A 20,608-nucleotide genomic window follows, 5' to 3' on the forward strand; every position below is an offset into this window, starting at 1 on the left:
CAAAGGAATATCAGTATTCATTCTCTGCGCTCAAACAAGATGTCCATTAAGCAAACAGTCATTACAAGTTGTGAAATTGCTATATTCAGGGATGTGTATATTGCACAGCTTCTGAACTGAAGTAAACAAATAAATTCAGTGTTCAGAGAAATTGAAATCTGTGGATAAAGGATGCCAATTTGCAGGTGGATGTTTAATATTGCCTAATTTATTCTTCTGACAGTCGGAGCCACTAAGAACACTGAAACCCTGCCTCTGAAACATTGGCAAGTCTTACTTAGCCCTTTTCCTGACCTCCCCAAGCATTGCCTCCAGCACTTTTAGTCTGTTTTCACAACCATTCACACCAATTGAAGGTGTTCACATGACTCAGGCCCCAAATACTTGTGCTCATAGTTGCTAAGAACACTTTCCTATTGGATGTCGCAAGTTATAAAATTGCTTAATGTGCATTTAAATTGCATGCGAATGATGGCTGCTGAAACCTAAGGTCTAGAATTCATGCAATAATGAATCAATGGGTCACTATATCAATTAAGTTTGGACTTGTGGGTTGCCATACCCAAAAGGTTGCAAATCACTGGTGTTGGTTACACCACTCCGTGTAAGTGTTCCAATTAGTCTAGATCAGCATTATCTACTCTGACTCACAGCTTCCATCCTAGATCTCAGGCAGAGCTCTTTACTAGCCCCATCAGCCAAAAAAAAAATTTCACTAGAGAAGTCTAGAATAGAATCTGGCTTTTTGCCTGCAAAGAGTGTGTCCTATCAATGATCTATGACCTATAATTTTCCAGACCCAGAGTCTGATTTTAAAATAAATTGACAATATGCTAACCCATTTGGAGAAAGCAATATATGAAATTCACTTCCATGAAAACTTGCCAAACTCTTGATGTGAGGATCATATATAGCATTGCACACAACAGGTGGGCAACTTACTATTCCACAACCAAATATGTCCACTTTTTCCGTTAGCTGCCCATGCCTGACAAAATCCTCCGGGAAGTAAGCGAGAGAAGCTTGCAAGACTTTGGTTTTCATCACAGAGCGCTCAGATTTTTTCTCTGCAGGCTGCAACCTGAGACCAGAATGTCCAAGTTGTGGTGCAAAGTTTTCATCCAATAATACGTTGGAACTGTGCAAGCAAGATAAGTGCAAGTAAAACGTCAGTTACAACATTGGTTTTCAACTAGTGCCACAGCAATACCTATGTTGGGATACAGAAACAGTGCTACAAATATCTAGTAAGACAATAAAGAAATATCCCCACCCACTAGCATGCTTGGACTAAATATGGGTCTCCGTCTTGCATGCAGTAACCAGTATGGCATACACAAGACTTAACATCTATACATATATTTGCCTTGGAAGACTGTGTTTGGCAATTATTTTTTAAAGTTTTAATAAAGTTTATAAAATAAAATAAAATCGAAGTGTAATGCAATATTTGCCTTGAGTAAAGCATATAAATGAATCTTAATAAACAAACAAACATAGGTCTCAGTTCTGAAGACTACTGAGCTACAAGAAATAGTAGTCATTCACATCTGAAAGTGATAGCGTACGAAGTCACAGCCAACTCTGAGAGAAATTAAACTTTATCAAACACAATATTCTAAATTGATAAATCAGGAAATTGAATGGAAGGTTAAATTAATGAAACAAAAAACGTTTGAGTCGGCGAATAAATGTGGAAAACTGCTAGCTTGGCAGTTGAAGAGAAGACAAAGACTAAATACTGTTACAAACTTAGAGGTTGATGGAAAAAACATTCAGAATCCAGTGGACATTAGAAAGTGTTTCCAGAGATACTTCAAAAAATTATACACCCAAGGGCCGCAAGATGATGTTGAGATTAAACAATTTTTGGCAAAAAACGGACTACCTAAATTGTCACAAGAAAATAGGACAATCCTGAATTCTAAAATAACACGACAGGAGATCGAACAAGCCATCCAGAACATGCAACTTGGCAAATCTCCAGGACCAGATGGGCTGACCTCCAAGTACTATAAGACATTAAAAGACTATTTGATACAACCTTTGATGGAGGTCAGCAATGAAATTATGGAGGGGAGGAGGGCACCGGAGTCGTGGAAGGAAGCGTTTATCACATTAATACCAAAGTCGGAAGCTGAAAAGACACAACTTAAGAACTACCGTCCCATCTCTCTTTTAAATGTGGATTACAAAATATTTGCAGACATTTTGGCAAATAGATTTAAAAAAGTTTTAAATGAAGTAATTCATAAGGACCAGGCCGGCTTTCTCCCAGGAAGACATCTGTTTGCTAATACAAGGAACATTATTGACATTTTGGAACTTTTGCAAACAGACATAAATACAAAAGCAGTTTTAATTTTTATAGATGCGGAGAAGGCCTTTGACAATATCTCCTGGAAATTTATGATGGGAAATTTAAAAGAGATGGGAGTGGGACGGGGTTTTGAGAATGGGATTGAGGCGATATATTCAGAACAGAAAGCTAAACTGATGGTTAATAATGTGGTTACAGAAGAGTTTAAAATTGAAAAAGGGACACGACAAGGTTGCCCTATTTCCCCTTTGTTATTTATTTCGGTTCTGGAAGTGCTATTGAACATGATTAGAGGGGATCGGTTGGTGGAAGGAATTCAGGTCGGTCAGAAACAATATAAATTAAAAGCTTTCGCAGATGACCTGGTTTTGACCTTGCAGAAGCCAGAGCCCAGTACGAAAAGAGTATTACAACTGATTAATGACTTTGGTCGGGTGGCTGGATTTAAATTAAATAAACAGAAAACTAAGGTTTTGGGGAAAAATTTGACTGATACAGAGTCAGAACGGTTTCAGAATGAGACGGAACTTAATGTGGTTAAAAAAGTAAAATATCTAGGGGTAAATATAACAGCAAAAAATCTAAGTCTATTTAAGGACAATTATGAAAAATGTTGGACAGAAATTAAGAGAGACTTAGATAGTTGGACAAAATTGAAACTTTCTTTGTTAGGCCGAATTGCTGCTATCAAGATGAATGTATTGCCAAGGATGTTGTTTTTATTTCAAACACTTCAGGTTTTGGACAAAACGGAGTGCTTTCAGAAGTGGCAGAGAGACATTTCTAAGTTTGTCTGGCAGGGCAAAAAGCCCAGAATTAAGTTTAAGATATTAACCGATGCAAAACAAAGAGGGGGCTTTGCCCTGCCAGACTTAAAGTTGTATTATGAAGCCGCAGCGTTCTGCTGGCTAAAAGACTGGCTACTTCTTGAAGACACTGATGTGTTAGATTTGGAAGGGTTTAACAATACCTTTGGATGGCATGCATATTTATGGTATGACAAGGTTAAAGCAAACAAGGCCTTTAAGAACCATATTGTCAGAAAATCATTGTTTAAGGTCTGGACAAAATATAAAGACTTGCTGGAAAATAAAACACCAAGGTGGCTTTCACCTTTGGAAGCCAAGGCCCGAAAAAGACCCAATATGGAGGCTAAATGGCCAAAATATTGGGAAATACTAGAAAAGGATGGAGACAATTGGAAATTGCAGAGTTTGGAGAAAATGAAAGACAAAGTGCGAGATTGGTTACATTACGCTCAGATTAAAGAAGTTTTTAAAAATGATAAGAAACTAGGGTTCCAGGTGGAGAAATCGAAATTAGAAACAGAATTGTTAGAACCAAAGATTAAGGTACTTTCAAGGATGTATAACTTGCTGTTGAAATGGAATACACAAGACGAAACGGTTAAATCGGCTATGATAAGGTGGGCACAGGACATTGGGCATAATATCATGTTTGAGGACTGGGAGAGGTTGTGGAGTAATGGATTGAAATTTACTGCATGTAACGCCCTGAAAGAAAATGTAATGAAAATGATTTATAGATGGTATATGACCCCAGTCAAACTTGCCAAAATTTACCACCTGTCTGATAATAAGTGCTGGAAATGCAAAGAGTGTGAGGGAACGTTCTTCCACCTCTGGTGGACTTGCCCTAAAGTGAAGGCGTTCTGGGAAATGATTTATAATGAACTGAAAAAGGTATTTAAATATACCTTCACTAAGAAACCAGAGGCTTTCCTTTTGGGTATTGTCGGCCAAGGGGTGGCAAAGAAGGACCAGACATTTTTTATGTATGCAACAACAGCAGCAAGGATACTTCTCGCAAAACATTGGAAAACTCAAGATCTACCCACACTGGAAGAATGGCAGATACAACTGATAGACTACATGGAACTGGCTGAAATGACTGGCAGAATCCGTGACCTGGGAGAAGAGAGGATTGAGGAGGACTGGAAGAAATTTAAGAACTATTTACAAAAGTATTGTAATTTGAGTGAATGCTAAATAAGACGCTAGATCAAAATAACTGAGCACCACTAAATTTAGAAGTTTTTAAGAAAATAAGTAAGACTGTGAATTTTAGCTCCTTCTGAGAATTATAAGATTATGAAATATAGAAGGGATATAAGAATTTAAATAAGATGATAAATTGCTGACAAAACGTTACAACGATGAAAGTGGGAGCGGGAGATGTGAGGAAGTCCAAAGAAAATGTGAAAATATGTTAAGATCAATGTTATATTGCTTATTATGTTTATTTTTATTGTAAAACCTAATAAATTGCTTTAAAAAAAAAAATGAAAGTGATAGCGTAGCCTGGGATAATGCAAACTAATTTAAGTACCCTTTTAATTAATAAGAGTGTCCTGACAAAGTGCTAATACTGCAAAGGTATACTAAGGCAGAAATTGTATCAGTCTTATTGAACTGCAGTATTTTATTTACACCTATTTTCCTATTAATTGTAGGGCAAATAATAAAAAGGTAAAGGTAAAGGACCCCTGACAGTTAAGTCCAGTCGCAGACGACTTGGGGGTTGCGGCGCTCATCTCACTCTATAGGCCGAGGGAGCTGGTGTTTGTCCGCAGACAGCTTTTCCGGGTCATGTGGCCAGCATGACTAAGCCGCTTCTGGTGCAACGGAACACCGAAACTAGAGCAGGGCATGAAAACGCCGTTTACCTTCCCACTGGAGCAGTACCTATTTATTTATTTGCACTAGTATGCTTTCGAACTGCTAGGTTGGCAGGAGCTGAGACCGAGCAACGGGAGCTCACCCCATTGTGGGGATTCAAACCGCCGATCTTCTGATCGGCAAGCTGAAGAGGCTCAGTGGTTTAGACCACAGCGCCACCCACATCCCTAGGGCAAATAATACATCACCCCAAACGGTGGATTTTGCAAAACCTGGATCCTAAGAAAATGTGAATCTAGTTGAACATTTGTAGCAATAATTGGTGGGCAGAAGAAATGAATGTTACCCTTCTGGCATCCACCAATTCTTCCCTGTATAAGTGACCTATAGTCATTGCCCCCTGAGTAGGGCTTACTTTTGACTGGGATGGAAATGGGCTAAAACCAGCAAGGGATAATCAGCCAGTGGAAAAGGATTCCTCCCACTTCCACACTGCCTGCTGATTCTGCCTTGCAAAAGGCACAATAAGTATACTACTTGATGATAAATCTGTTCTAATTCTGTTTTCCAGTCCTAGCAAAAGAAAGAAGTATTTCAAAGAAGTAGAAAACAGAAAGTTCCTGTTAGTGCACAAAGATATCTAATCCTATCACAAACACATTTCAAGCTTATTGCTCTTCAATGCAACTGAATTATAACTGTAGTACAAAGCAAGAGACGCTGTAGGCATGTCCATCATTGCACAAATAGTCTGCAATTATATATGCTTATCTATCCAAAAACCAATAATGAACTGAAATGGAACCAATTTCTATTCTTGTCTTGCAACAAAATATTTAACCAATTGAAAATGTTCACCAGCTTATTAAAATATATATTTTGATAGCATAAAGAAGAGAACGGTGTTTTAAAGTCAGCTCCTCACCTTTTCACATTTCCATGAATAATTCCTAAGTGATGCAAGTGCCGAACAGCTTGAACAAGTCCCAAAGAAATTTTGATGCGTTTCTCCCATGTTAGTGGTTCAGAACCACCCTGCAACAGAAGGGAAGAGATTGTGTGACCATCAACGTACCTTTCTCTGTAGGAGTAACCAAGCTCTCTGCTGGCCCAAATTTTCTGATAGGTGGACAATTAAATCTCATGCTGGTTCAACGCAGGAATCAAACAATTCACAGGACTGGAGGGAATAGTTTCTCCCTTTTAAAATACAGACATGGAATTGTCTGGTTGTTGGTTCATTAGGGGAATAAGTCCAAAGGTAACAGCAGTACAATACCTAATAAAAGTCGTTACACTACTGTTACTTTCGAACTGATTATCTGAGCAGAACAGATTTTGAACTCCAATACTGCACAGATTCCGTAACTGGGCATCAAGAGAACTATGCTGAGCACATCCTAGGATTGGCCAGTCCTTATGGTATTTCCCCCCCCTTTAATCAGTAGATTCCCTGCTACTTCCTGCTTTTTTAACCTCACCCACCCCCAGTTTTCAAAAAATGTTGGCTAAGATGGGGGCTGCTACTCTTCACAAATCACAAGTCCAAAGAACTAGTCATACACTTCTTTAGTTTCTTAAACCACAAGCAGAAGCTGACAGACAAATCCTGCCCTGACTCACTTTGTGGCAGTAAATATTTTCCCCACATAAAAGTACGTGTAACCTTTTCAATACCTGACGCAGGCAAATGTTTGAACTTGTTTCTGCCCCTACACCACCAATTACTCAATGACCTTTGGGAAAGGGCCTGTAGTCCAGCGGCAGAACGTCTGCTTTACACGCTGAAGGTCCCAAGTTCAATCCCCAACATCTCTAGGTAGGGCTGGGAATGTCCCCTGCCTGAAACCCTGGACAGCTGCTGCCAGTCCGTGTGGACAACACTGAGCTAGATGGCCAGAGCTGTGTACAAACCAGACACTTAAAGCACACAGCTACACACACAAAGGAATCCTGGGAACTGCAGTTTACCCCCTTACCGAATTATAATTCCTGGAACCCTTAACAAACTACAGTTCTCAGGATGCTTTGGGGGGGGGAGAAAAATGTGCTTTAAATGTATGGTATGTATGCAGACTGTGTGTTACAAAAAGAATGTGGGTCAGCATGTCTACTTGGTTTAATATCATTCATTGATTCAATAGTCCCACTCCATCTCAAAAGTTCTGAGCAACCTCGGGTTAAGTACTTAATTCATTCCGGAGGTCCGTTCTTAACCTGAAACTGCTCTTAACCTGAAGCACCACTTTAGCTAATGGGGCCTCCTGCTGCTGCCACGCCGCCGGAGCACGATTTCTGTTCTCATCCTGAAGCAAAGTTCTTAACCTGAAGCACTATTTCTGGGTTAGCGGAGTCTGTAACCTGAAGCGTATGTAACCTGATGCATATGTAACCCGAGGTACCACTGTATGTGTGTGTGTGTATGTGTGTGTGTATATATATATATATATATATATATGTGTGTGTGTGTGTGTGTGTGTGTGTGTGGACACACACAAACACACACACACACACACAATTACATTTAATGGAGACTTAATTTAAAGTCCTAAAAATAAAGACCTACATTGGCTCCCAGTACGTTTCTGAGCACAATTCAAAGTGTTGGTGCTGACCTTTAAAGCCCTGAACGGCCTCGGCCCAGTATACCTGAAGAAGCATCTCCACCCCCATCATTCAGCCCAGACACTGAGGTCCAGCGCCGAGGGCCTTCTGGCGGTTCCCTCACTGCAAGAAGTGAGGTCACAGGGAACCAGGCGGAGGGCCTTCTCGGTAGTGGTGCCCGCCCTGTGGCACGCCCTCCCATCAGATGTCAAGGAAATAAACAACTGACTTTTAGAAGACATCTGAAGGCAGCCCTGTTTAGGGAAGTTTTTAGTGTTTGATGTTTTATTGTGTTTTTAATATTCTGTTGGGAGCTGCCTAGATTGGCTGGGAAAACGTAGCCAGATGGGCGGGGTATAAATAATAAATTATTATTATTATTTATTTTATTTTTTTATTTCTGAAAAGGAGAAGGTTCAACCTCCTTTGGCTAGCAGCTGGGGCCACGGTGTTCTTGTTCTTGCCTTTATTTCTACAGCTACAGTGATTGGCAACTGTCTGGCACCTGCAGCTGATTTCTTTCTAAAAGGAACAGGGAAGCAGGCTCCCTGAGCAGCTGTTTGTAAAATGGTGAGAGTCAGAATAACTGGCCAGTGACTGTGGCCAAAGTGCCTTTCCTCTCATCTGTGCAGCCAGGGCAACATTAGCATCATACAAGGATAGCCATATGGTGCCCTCCAGTTGCAGAAGACCGCAACTCCTATCACCCCCAGTCGGCAAGACCAGCTGCCGGGGATCATGGGAGTTGTTGTCCAGCAACATCTGGCGGGCACCATGTTGGCTATTCCTGGTATAGTACATTAGAGTATGTCAGCTTTTAACACAGTAACTTTGTAGAACTGTGACACAGCATGCAAACTGGTTGCTTACCTGACACTGTAGTCTGTCCATCAACGATCCATTAGGCATGTAAGGGTATATCAGGCAGTGAAATCCACTTTCTACAGTAAAGCCTAACAACCGCAGAATGTTAGGATGGCAACTCCTAAAGGGTATTTGAACAGATATGTGAGAAAACGTGATGTACCAGTATTTAAGATACCTACTGAAGAACATAAGAAGAGCCCTGTTGGACCTGAGCAAAACAGCACTCTCTGAAGCTGCGATGCTCAGCAACTGTCATTCAGAGGCATATTGCAACAGTGGAGGCAAGTGATGGGGGTAGATTTCCTGTTCTGCCTCAGGCGGCAAAATGGGTTGTGCCAGCCCTGATCTTCACAGTTCGGTATGCAATCCTTTCAGTCAGTAGAGAGTACTAAGTCTTGGATGTTTCAGATGTTTCCCTCGCTCTACATGCTGCCATGTGAGATTAGAACGGAAATATGCCTCAGGCTTATGCACACACCCTCCACCTCAATTCATCACTACTGCTTCCTGCACGTGAAGTAAACTAACCAGTCAAGGACTTCTGCTCCAAATACTGAAATGACTTTCAAAGTCTAAAAATATGTGTATGTCAACAACCCTTCTGACATGCTTATATTTGCATTACAACTTCACTGCTATGTCAAAACTGAACTGAAGTGTTTTAGGCAGCACAGGGACTTATTTTTACATACAGACCATAGTGGAGCTCCATCAAACTGTGCATACAAACACACATACCTACTTGACACTTTTCTACTGCATGCTACAGAAGAACCACAAAATTATTTCTTATAGTTACTAAGAGCTGGTATCTGTATTGAATCTGAAAATATTTTTACATATGAAGTGTGCACAAGGAGGCAGACAGGCAGATAGATATGGGATTTTAAAAACTGTCTTTATTGTTAACATTTTTACTGTGAGATCACTTGGAGATATTTCATGGGAAGTGATTCATAAATGGAATCAAATAAATAAATAAACAGTTGCATCTCAGTGTATTTGTTAGGGGTGTGCATCAGTTCGTGTACCCTGAATTACAGGAACAATCTGGGTGAGTCAGGGAAGGTTCTCATGCTTTCGAGCTGCATCTTGCTACATCAGGGATTCCTTGAGCTATTGGTTGTTAAAAAAATGCACATCTGTTCCCCTTCCAAGCAGACTGGGGAAGTGCCCAGAGCTTGAGTGCAGTGGACATAATGGGGAAAATCTTTGATTCTGACAGACAAGTAGCTTTTAATCGCAGTTAATTATTTTCAAAGATTTTACAACAAGCAAAGGCACAGCAATAAATGTTCAAAGACTGTGTAACAGCCTGGAATGTGTGCATTTGAGTTACAAAGGAGAGAAACACCAAAACAGCCTCCACTTATTTACCATTCTCTGTCATGTAATGGTAAATTTTCCACACACAAACACACACATATCCTGCAGGGGCTAAAAGATCTAATCCAAAAAAGAAGAGCGCTCATTTGCATAATTCAAAAACAAAGTAAACTGAAGCCATTTGAGCAGACACCATCAAGTGTTGTGTAGCTACATACCGGAAGCAGATCTGTACCTCTGTACGGAATAGTTTTTGTGTCTGATTTTGCTGTGAAGCATAAAAAGAGAATACATTTATTTTTTGCCCCAATAGTCAACTCCGTTTAAATGATGAATATATGTATATATTCTAATAAACCATATATCCACTGTCCGCTATCTTAAGCAGATAATTAAGCTTCAGTAGCACTAATCTGAGCCTAATATTAAAATGCTGCGTTGAGAATGGAGGTGATGCAGTTGGTATTTTAACTTTGATATATTTTAATTTAATCAGTATACCAACCCCTTAGAAATCTGCTCCTTTGTGCATAATAATAATAATTTATTTATACCCCACCCATCTGGCTGTGTTTTCCCAGCCACTCTGGGCGGCTCCCAACAGAATATTAATAATAATTAAAAAGTGATAAAACATCAAACATTATAAACTTCCCTAAACAGGCCTTCAGATGTCTTCTAAAAGTCAGATAGTTGCTTATTTTCTTGACATCTGATGGGAGGGCATTCCACAGTGCGGGTGCCACTACCGAGAAGGCTCTCTGCCTGGTTCCCTGTAGCGCTTTACAAATGTCATTTAATCCATACAGGGGATATCCAACTAAGTGCCATGAGCCCTGTTGAGGTGTCATAGAGGGGGTGATCAGAGCCGGAGGATGAGTGGGGGAACTCAAAGAGCTGGTGCTGGATAGTCTTAGGGAATGTCCCAATGTGTTCCAGGTTATTATTTCCAAACCTCAATAGGTGTCTGATCCAGGGGGAGGGGGAACCCAGTGGCCTCGGGCATGGAGAGGAAGACCCCAGGGAAGGATCAGGCAGTTAGCAGAGGAGCATGCCATCCCTCCAGATACACTCAGTTCACTGCCTTCTGCTGAGCCTTTGCCACCTCCTTCTGCCACTCAGGTGTGTGTCCCCACCCCCCAAATATCTCAGGACTCCATCTGCTTGCTGTGCTAACAGCTGTGCCCACCCCACGTATCGAAAAGAAAGTGTGCGGAGGGGAGCATGTTGCTTGCTGGATTGACACCTTAGCATGTACTTAGCCTCACAGGTACTTGCTTGCACTTCTAACCTGTCAGACTGGTTAGGGCCTGGACACTAAGTCATCCTCTCTGTATGGTTAACATTGGGTTTAATTACACTGTACTTATTTTCTTTCCATAGGATTTTCCAATTCTGTGCTTGTGGGGCTTCCACCAAATCAACAGAGGTCTTGAGAGGGGGAGTTTCAAGAATCCACTGTAAGCGTTCAGTGGCACACCTATTTCTAACCAGCTTTTCTAATTTTTGTTTAATTTATGGCTTAAATGAAGAAAGTCACCTACCTCTTTTAGTCTTTTAACCACGTATAAATTGTTGTCCCTGCAACCTTTGTAGGCAATGGCAAACATGCCTTCACTGATTCGGTTTTCCTCACTGAAGCCACTGGTGACAGCTTCCACTTCTTCTGGAGCCCACAAAAGGCTTGCAGTGAGGAGATTAGGAATAGCTTCCTGTTGAGCGATAGGAGAACTGCCAGGCTAGAGATTTCAGAGAGAGAAGACATAGCAGGGTTACTCCACTGAACACCACCAAGGGGATGTCACACCTGTCAAACAACAGATCCATTGCTACTTGACCCTGAAGGATATGAAACAGCATTTTTATGGGCAAATAGCACCTGGGGAGGGAGGGTGAATTTCAATGGGAAATCACTGCTGTGCTCTGATCCACTTCAAGAGGACACTGAATCAAGGCACCCGTGGCTTCTTTTCTTTTAAGCAACAGTGGCTAGTTTAGTCATGCTTTTAAAAAGGAGTGAATAATAATAACATGTAGTTTGGTCCTTGCTTATTCCTGACAAGTTACAAAAACATGTAAAATATTGGACACAATTTTTAAAAAAACAATTTATTTATATGTATAAATCTGCACCCAAACCAACAAGTTCAAATTCAAACAAGAACAAGGATTTTTGACTGAAAATTAGGAAGAACTTGGGTGCAAGCTGTTTTGATAGCAGAACTTTCAGCGGGGTCAGCTGGATGGTAGTTAAGGTTCCCTTCTAAATCTATGAATCTAACGTTTACCTTGACACTCGGCAATACTGGTGGATTTGAACGTAAAGAATGTGGAAGGTCCATAGAAGTTGGAGGTGGGGATAGAGGAAACAAATGTGCCTCTGGTTTTAGAGCAGGATCTGAAAGTGACAAAAATAGGTACTTTAAGAACAGGCTATTTGTGCAACCTTGAGGGCCCCACAAGAAATAGATTTGTTTTGTTCTGAACATCTGTGTCCGCTGAAAAAAAATCACAGGGTTAGAAGTCCTCCAGCATTTCACACCAGTTGTTCCAACAAAAGAACATGTTATCATGTTCTCTGCCACTCTGATCCTCTACATGTTTGCTTGGAAGTAATGTCCACAGAGTGAAATGGAACATTCTCTGCTATCAATGTGGTTACATATCATCTGACCATTTTGTAGCCTTTCAGACATATTGGTTAGCGGGGAAACCTTAAGGCACTAATTTGAAATACAGTATTACAGACCACTTCATGGCTGCTTAGCTGTAGCGTTTATTTTTACTTTATTTTTTTTTAAAAAATGTGTTCAGATTAGTGAAAGATCACTACAGTCATACCTTGGAAGTCGAAAGAAATCCATTCCAGAAGACCATTTGACTTCCAAAACGTTCAAAAACCAAAGTGCAGCTTCTGATTGGCTGCAGGAAGCTCCTGCAGCCAATCGGAAGCTGCGGAAGCCCCATCGGAAATTTGGCTTCCAAAAATAGTTCGCAAACTGGAACGGCCACTTTGCAACGTTTGGGAGTCCAAACATTCGGTAACTAAGCTGTTAGACTTCCAAAGTACGACTGTATTACTATTATTTCTGCAATTAATCCAGAATGCGGCAGCTTGACTGGTGACTGGGAGTGGCCGCCGAGACCATATAACACCAGACCTGAGAGACGTGCATTAGCTCCCAGTACAGTTCTGAGCACAATTCAAAGTGTTGGTGCTGACCTTTAAAGCCCTAAACAGCCTCGGTCTTGTTTACCTGAAGGAGCATCTCCACCCCCATCATTCAGCCTGGACACTGAGGTCCAGCGCCGAGGGCCTTCTGGAGGTTCCCTCACTGATCACCATTGTATGACATTTGTAAGGCATGGGGGAAGTTACAGGGAACCAGGCAGAGGGCCTTTCAGTAGTGGTGCCTGCCCTATGGAACGCCCTCCCATCAGATGTCAAGGAAATAAGCAACTTACTGTTAAAAGACATCTGAAGGCAGCCTTGTTTAGGGAAGTTTTTAATGTTTAATGCTGTATTGTGTTTTTAATATTCGGTTGGAAGCCGCCCAGAGTGGGTAGAGAAACTGGGCCAGATGGGCGGGGCATAAATAATAAATTATTACTATTATTATTATTTTATAAAATTTATATACGGCTTGACTAAGCGGTTTACAAAAAAGATATAGTCAATTACGAATGGCACAAAGCTGTTTAGAGCATTGTCTAGTCAAAAGTAAATTAAACACAGGGATGGGCAAACCTGTGATGCTCTACGTGTTGTTGGACTACAAGTCCTGTCAGCCCAAACCACTGACGCTGCTGATGAGAGATGGAGTGCAATAACATCTGGAGGGCCACCTGCTCCCCACCGCTGGTTTAAATGGCTAAGTCTCTCCATAACTCATGAAAAGGTAAGGGCCTATTATTTTCCCAATGAGCACCCAAATATTTATTTCAGGAAATTTAAATATGCACGTGTCATTTATTTGATGAATCATACGCGGGAGGCAGAGGAAGACAGGAGTGCCTGACGTGCTCTGGTCCATGGGGTCACGAATAGTCGGACACAACTAAACGACTAAACAACAACACAATTATTTTGCCATTTGAACTCAGGTACTATGTGTAAGATGCAATAACCCTCCTTTGATGAAGGGAGAGGTTAGGTGCTACTATATTTAGGGATCTTGTACCTTCAACAGTCACATAGAAAAAAGAACTTTTGAGCCTTTCTCAGCTCTGCACCATCTGCTGAAATTCTCTTTTACACAACTATTAAATGACCAGGCTCAGTATTGCATCTGTAGAATTATTGCAGCACAGACAACTTTCTCACTTCTTCCAGCAGAATCAAAGGTTAAGTAAATAGTCAGCTGCTGAGAATACTCAGAACTTTCTTGAAACTTTAGGGCATGACACATTTGGGAATTAAGTCATTGCACGCATGTGGTTAACACCAGTTGAGAACCACTTCCTTGTAGAACTTCACCAAAGTTTGAAAACATTTTTTGTTTTGTTTTCATCCCTGCCTGTATTGTACCTGAATTTGGCAGTGCTGGCATTTCTGTCTCACCTGCTGTGGCCTTATTTTTGTTCCCAGTTGGATGCAGTGATGCATTTTCCTGTTGAGGGGTCTCTAAAGGAGTCCTTGCAGAATCAGTAGGTAACGAAAGTGACTTCCCTGCGAAAGCAGCATCAAAACACACACGGAGTGAATATACCACACAGAGTTAAAGTAGCAGGATATGGATCAGACTTACATAGAGAAATGGAAATGTGACTTAGGCTGTGTTTGCCTTTTCAGTTCCTGTGCACTTGCACATTTCCAGTGCTGTTTCTCATCCGTGTTCCAATGTCATCCAAAATGCATATGCATCCTGTACTTCCTTTTTATTTTATAAAATACTACTGTATAATGTGACTTTTCTCAAACCAGCTTGGAGTCCTTAAGTCAGGCTTCCTCAAGCTTGGCCCTCCAGATGTTTTGAGACTACAATTCCCATCATCCCTGACCACTGGTCCTGCTAGCTAGGGATCATGGGAATTGTAGGCCAAAACATCTGGAGGGCTGAGGTTGAGGAAGCCTGTTAATGGTTCTTACACATGGGGCAGCAGGGGAACACAAAGAACTTGAGCTTTAAAGCGAACATACCCTCAGGTGGGGCTCTCCGCTCAACCCAGAAATATTACCTCGGGTTAAGAACTTTGCTTCAGGATGAGAACAGAAATCGTGCAGCGGCGGCGCAGAAGCAGCAGGAGGCCCCATTAGCTAAAGTGGTGCTTCAGGTTAAGAAAAGTTTCAGGTTAAGAACGGACCTCCAGAATGAATTAAGTTCTTAACCCAAGGTACCACTGTACATCCTTGACTGGGGGGAGGGGATAATCTTTCCAGCAACAAACTGCTGTAATTTAAATGCAGATTCTTTTTAAGCACAACTGCTATTTTGGGAAAGACATTTGGATTCCCTGCAACGAACAGCAGCAGCACATTTACTGCACAAGAAACCATCTCATAAGGTGTTTTATGGCTGTTTTATGCTTTTATTGTTCTTTGCCAACTTTTAAATTAACTTTGTACTGTAGATTATTGTTTCTACAGTTTGTCTGGGCTTTGTTTTTAATGCAAGTTTCTTAGAAAAGCAGAGAAGAAGTAATTTACATTGATATATTTTTGAGGGGAGAAACAGCTTGAAAATTCATTCGTTCCTCCTTTCCTCCCCGCAGCAACCAAAGACCACGCTGGAAGAAAACTGGTCACCTGCCCTTCTGAGCATACTTTGGAAATTCCAGAATTACATCATAAAATCAACAACTTAAAAAAATACTGCATGTCAGGAGAGACGAGAGAGAAAGAGAGAGAATGGGTGAGGGAAAATCACCATATATTGAATTCACTTAAATCCAGTAGAGATTTCTGACACTATCCTCAAGGCAAGGAAGCAATAAAAAGAGTCAAGCATAATTATCTATGATATGACAATGATCCAATGCACCTTGAAATCTTTCACCTGTACCAATTAGTTAATGTTTGCTTTGGATGACTAAGTGTAATCCTATACATCAGAGGTAGGAAACCTTTCCCAACCTGAGGGCTGCTTTCCCTTCTGGACAACCTGGCAGGGGCTACATTCCAGTAGTGGTCAGGGCCTGAGGTAAGAAGCTTATGTATGTATATTTGATCAAATTAACATAGGTCTTGGGGTTGTTTTGATGTTGAGGGTGCAGACTGGTAATTTTATTACCACTAATAGGAGGAAGGACATAACTATTTATTCTTACACACACATACAGTGGTACCTCAGGTTACATACGCTTCAGGTTACCGACTCCGCTAACCCAAAAATAATACCTCGGGTTAAGAACTTTGCTTCAGGATGAGAACAGAAATCGTGCTCTGGCGGCGTGGTGGCAGCAGGAGGCCCCATTAGCTAAAGTGGAGCTTCAGGTTAAGAACGGACCTCCGGAACGAATTAAGTTCTTAACCCAAGGTACCACTGTATAGCCTTGTACAACCCAGTTCCCTCCAAATGTTTTGGACTATAACTCCCATAATCCTTGACCACTAGTCATGCTGGCTGGCACATCTGGAGGACACCAGGTTGGAGAAGGCGGATATAAAGGTGTACACACACAGAGGTATTTTTTGTGCAATGTTTATGCAATCCCCCCCCCCCCAGCAGTCAAGATCTCACTCATCCAGCCTTTCTTCCCATCAGTACCACACTGGTTGGCCTAGGCATAAACATATTCCAACAGAATTGCTAACAGAAGGAAGAAGGCATTGTTACAGACCTTTTAACCCCTGAACCCAGCAAACATTCAAATATAAGCCAGGCTGCCTTACTGATGAAGTAAGAGAGATGGCCATTAACAAAGTGAAGGGTGATGAGCCATTAAGAAACGCATTAGCAAAGCTAAGACTATGTGCCAGCCAGCAAACAGGTGGAGCAGAACACAATGCCAGTTTCTAGGAGGGAGTTTCAGGATTGCATTTGGGGATGATGTAAACTGAAGGGGGGGGGGGAAGAGTTGCAGTTTGCAAGTGGTGGCAGGCCGGAGAAAGCGGGAGTCAGAGCACAATGCAGGCTGACAGTTTAAATCCAAGGCTGCAGCTATGGGAGAAACCAAACCTGCTTGAAGTGCAATGCTTTGAACCCCTCCATTTTAGGCTCAGGTTGTAAATATGTGTAAGTCTCTGCTGTGCCTCATTGTCCAAAAGGAAACTCAGACCTTGGTGGGTAAAAAGCGCCTGAAACTCCCTGGAATCCTACACTGCTGTGGAGATTGGGGGTGGCATGTAACAGTATAGTATGCTGGTTTTGCCGCTTTCAAAAAAATCACGCATGAGCTCTGCTTTTCCTCCCTAGAAGTCTGCAGAGGTCCATAGCGGAGGTGCCTATGTTGAGTCAGTGGTGTAGCTAGCCGCTTGGGCCCCCGGGGCAGGGGCGTTCCCAGCGTTCTCCCCTCCCCCCCCACCCCCAGCTATTCCTCTGTTGAGTTGCACTGTAAGTCTCACAGAGATAGGGATGGGGCAAGATCAAACACAGACCAAGGACATTGGCAAAGCCTTACTTGGCCAAGTTGCTTATACAATTGATTTTTTGACTGAAGACTCAAAAAGACAGGAAAACAATCAAGAAAGAGAAATGTGAAATGAAGATCATAAACTGCAATTCTCATTAGAATTTGCTTTTAAAATATAATTTGTTATTTCGGATTAACACTGCCGAGCTTTTGTTTGCAGGATTGTGGTTTTATTATGAGTGATATTGATACGTGTTTATCACTGGTAGGGAGGGTTTGAGTTTTGTCTCAGTTTTATAGTTATGAAAGATTCTCTGCTTTTCTTCTTTTTATTTATGTTAACATAATGCGTGTCTGCTATGTTTAGGGAACCTTCACAAAGTCATCTTAATTTTTTTTATACTAGGTCCTGCTGCTGTCAAATTGTAGCGCAAGGAATGAACGGCAATCTCTCAAATTGTGAGGTTTGGAGTTGAGGGGAGTATCATGAACCGCTTATTTGTTCAGAGCATAATGAATTAGCTGTAAGGTATCAAAATGAATGTTTAACCAGTTTACATACTTTTACATACAGCCGGGAACAATTTTGTATGGGAGTTCCATTCCTGGCCCCTGCGTGCATCAGTGGAGAATGCATAAGCCCACCTTGCCCCCATTCTGCTCTGTTATAGTCAATTTAAAAATATTTTGAATATAAAAATAATTTATAATAATTTATTATTAATACCCCACTCATCTGGCTGGGTTTCCCCAGCCACTCTGGGCGGCTCCCAACCGAAAATTAAAAACACAATGCAGCATTAAACAATAAAAACTTGCCTAAACAGGGCTGCCTTCAGATGTCTTTTAAAAGTAAGATAGTTGCTTATCGCCTTGACATCTGATGGGAGGGCATTCCACAGGGTGTTCCTCATCATATAATGAAAAATAATGATTGCTGTTATGTAGGTGTCAGGAGTCCAGTTCCTGGCTTAATAACACAGTAAGCGTAGGTAATTAAAAAGGAATATTTATTGCAAAAACAGATAGCTCTGGACGGCTCTGGACGAAACCGCCTACATTATCACTCAAGATGACCCTTCAGAAGACTCCTTCCGGTTCCTACAGAATATACTGAACCATCGCCCCTTACGTCTCTTGTTTTGCTTCCTGTCGAACAGCCCTCCCATTCAATGACTTTTAGGAGAGACTGGATCAGCTCCAACCTCTTCCAGTTCTGACAGACTGCTTCCATCTCTGTTCACGCCTGTTTGACTTCCTGAGAGTTTTGGCTGTGTTCCAGCCCGCTCTCAGTCATTCCCTTGGTAACTGGCATTCCAAAGTCCGGGAGAGTCTGCGCTGACCACTGTTCAGCCTGCGTCAATTCTAACCCTCTCTGTTCTGCAGCCGGCTGTAAAGTTCCACTAGGAGCTGGCTCATTCCTGACACCAGGCATTGTAGGCCAGAGCCAGATTGTATGCATGACATTGCAGACCTCTTGGGTCATGCATGAACCCGCCTACACTTCAATTGCCATGGACACTGTACTTTACAACATAAGCAAAAACGTGTACATCGCTCTTTGCCGTTATTGTTGATGCTTTTTTTAAAAAAGGGACAATATTTTAATAAACTGGACTTTAACAGTATCTCTCCTGAAGCCAGAGGTTTAAGACTACTGAGGCACTTGCAATCATAAAAGATAATGAGGATCAGTACAACCCTGTGTTTGCTTTCAACATTTTCCTAATTAAGGTACACATCAGGAGCACACGGACTCAGCTGAACTGAGTTGATTCAATCCTTTCAGCTGGATCCAAATAAATTTCCCTTGAGGAAAGCAAAGAGGAACAGCAAATATAATTCTTTGGCCGGTGTCTCCGATATTTTTGCAGAGGCCAGCTAGTCCCTCTGCTAAGGCCTTCTTTGTGTGCCCCAAGCCAACACAACAACATTGGTGCAGCTATTGACATCTTTAATGAAGTGCTGCATTCCTGGTAGTGAACTTTAAAAAATATGGAGAAGAAAGAAACCCCAGGCTGCTAAAGGAATATGAAACCTGGTTGAATATGCCAAAAATGTTTAGAAGTATAGATGCATGTAAAAAGCAGAAAAAGCTGGTTATTTTTCTCGAAGAGGTAAACTGGCATGCTTTATATGCTAGGATTACTCAGAAACACTGTTCACATTTTCTAGGAGTGAATCAGCATGAATTACAACAGATAATAGAATTCTTTTTCTGTGCATCAGGGATGAGTGTGCACAGAGAGCAATTTGATTTGGAAAAGTAACTGGAACAATTAAATTCTCAGCATGGGCTGTCAAATCACTGCAATGGTCATACTGGTTGGCCTGTTTAAGGCCTGGGCAATAACGAGTTTCCATTTTTTTTAAACGTCAGTTGAAAACTACAAATAGTTGCAATTTAAATATGCAGTCTCATTTGCACCCTCAAAGTTAGCATGAACAATGAAGCTACTGTTAATGCAGCTTCTTATTTTGTACTCCTAGGTGGATTCCGCAAAAACACTGGATCAAGACTGGCAGTGGGAAACCCAGTATGGCCCACTAAGCCATTTTCATCAAACCACAATACTTGTTCCACACCCAACATCCAATGAGCTCTAGACTGTGCTTTGCCAAGGGAGGCTTGCTGTCCCCTGGCACAGGCTGTGCTACAGAATTCCCCTTGGGGAATTCCAAAATGCAGCCAATCCCAGAAAATAGCAGAGCTGCAAGGGGACCTTGAAGTCAGTGCCTATTAACTGATCGGTGGTAACTTCAAGCACCACTTGACTGGACTTGGATTCTCCTTCCTACAACGGTTTGCTAGAGTGGGTCACCTGACACCCTAATGACATTAGGTGGCTGATAGGTAGATGAGCCCCACCCACCCACCAAAACGGGCAGCCGAAGGTGGGGGATTCCAGAACCGGCTCAATGGAACCCTAAGTACAACCAAGGCCTTCAAGTTTAGTTGTACAGTGGTACCTCAGGTTACATACGCTTCAGCTTACAGACTCCGCTAACCCAGAAATAGTACCTCGGGTTAAGAACTTTGCTTCAGGATGAGAACAGAAATCATGCTCTGGTGGCACGGCGGCAGCAGGAGGCCCCATTAACTAAAGTGGTGCTTCAGGTTAAGAACAGTTTCAGGTTAAGAACGGACCTCCGGATCGAATTAAGTACTTAACCCGAGGTACCACTGTACTGTACAACTAACCCAAATCCTATTCTGCTCAGAGGTTAGCCCAACCAAATTCAACAGAACTCACTCCCAGGGAAGTGCATACAGGTCTACAGTGTTATTCTGGATGTAACCCAGAATCCAATCCCAACAGTGTGGACAAATGTTCTAGGA

General features: G+C 41.7%; 1 protein-coding gene across 7 annotated transcripts in view; it reads right to left on the reverse strand.

Annotated features, from left to right (window-relative positions):
* The window catches only part of IRAK2 (interleukin 1 receptor associated kinase 2), a 34,987-nt gene that overhangs the window by 6,646 nt on the left and 7,733 nt on the right, over nucleotides 1-20,608 (reverse strand). For 6 of the 7 annotated variants that reach the window (XM_080995707.1, XM_080995708.1, XM_080995710.1 and 3 more), the window contains exons 3-9: nucleotides 14,318-14,425; nucleotides 12,045-12,154; nucleotides 11,301-11,495; nucleotides 9,975-10,024; nucleotides 8,434-8,548; nucleotides 5,885-5,994; nucleotides 943-1,138 (exon numbers count right to left, since the gene is read on the reverse strand). In XM_080995707.1, the coding sequence (XP_080851833.1) occupies nucleotides 943-1,138; nucleotides 5,885-5,994; nucleotides 8,434-8,548; nucleotides 9,975-10,024; nucleotides 11,301-11,495; nucleotides 12,045-12,154; nucleotides 14,318-14,425 (884 nt within the window). The remainder of the gene's footprint in view (nucleotides 1-942; nucleotides 1,139-5,884; nucleotides 5,995-8,433; nucleotides 8,549-9,974; nucleotides 10,025-11,300; nucleotides 11,496-12,044; nucleotides 12,155-14,317; nucleotides 14,426-20,608) is intronic. The other variant, XM_080995713.1, reaches the window with a different exon arrangement.

Source organism: Podarcis pityusensis (genome assembly GCF_964106645.2).
Source record: "Podarcis pityusensis genome assembly, chromosome: 2".
Lineage (NCBI taxonomy): Eukaryota > Metazoa > Chordata > Lepidosauria > Squamata > Lacertidae > Podarcis > Podarcis pityusensis.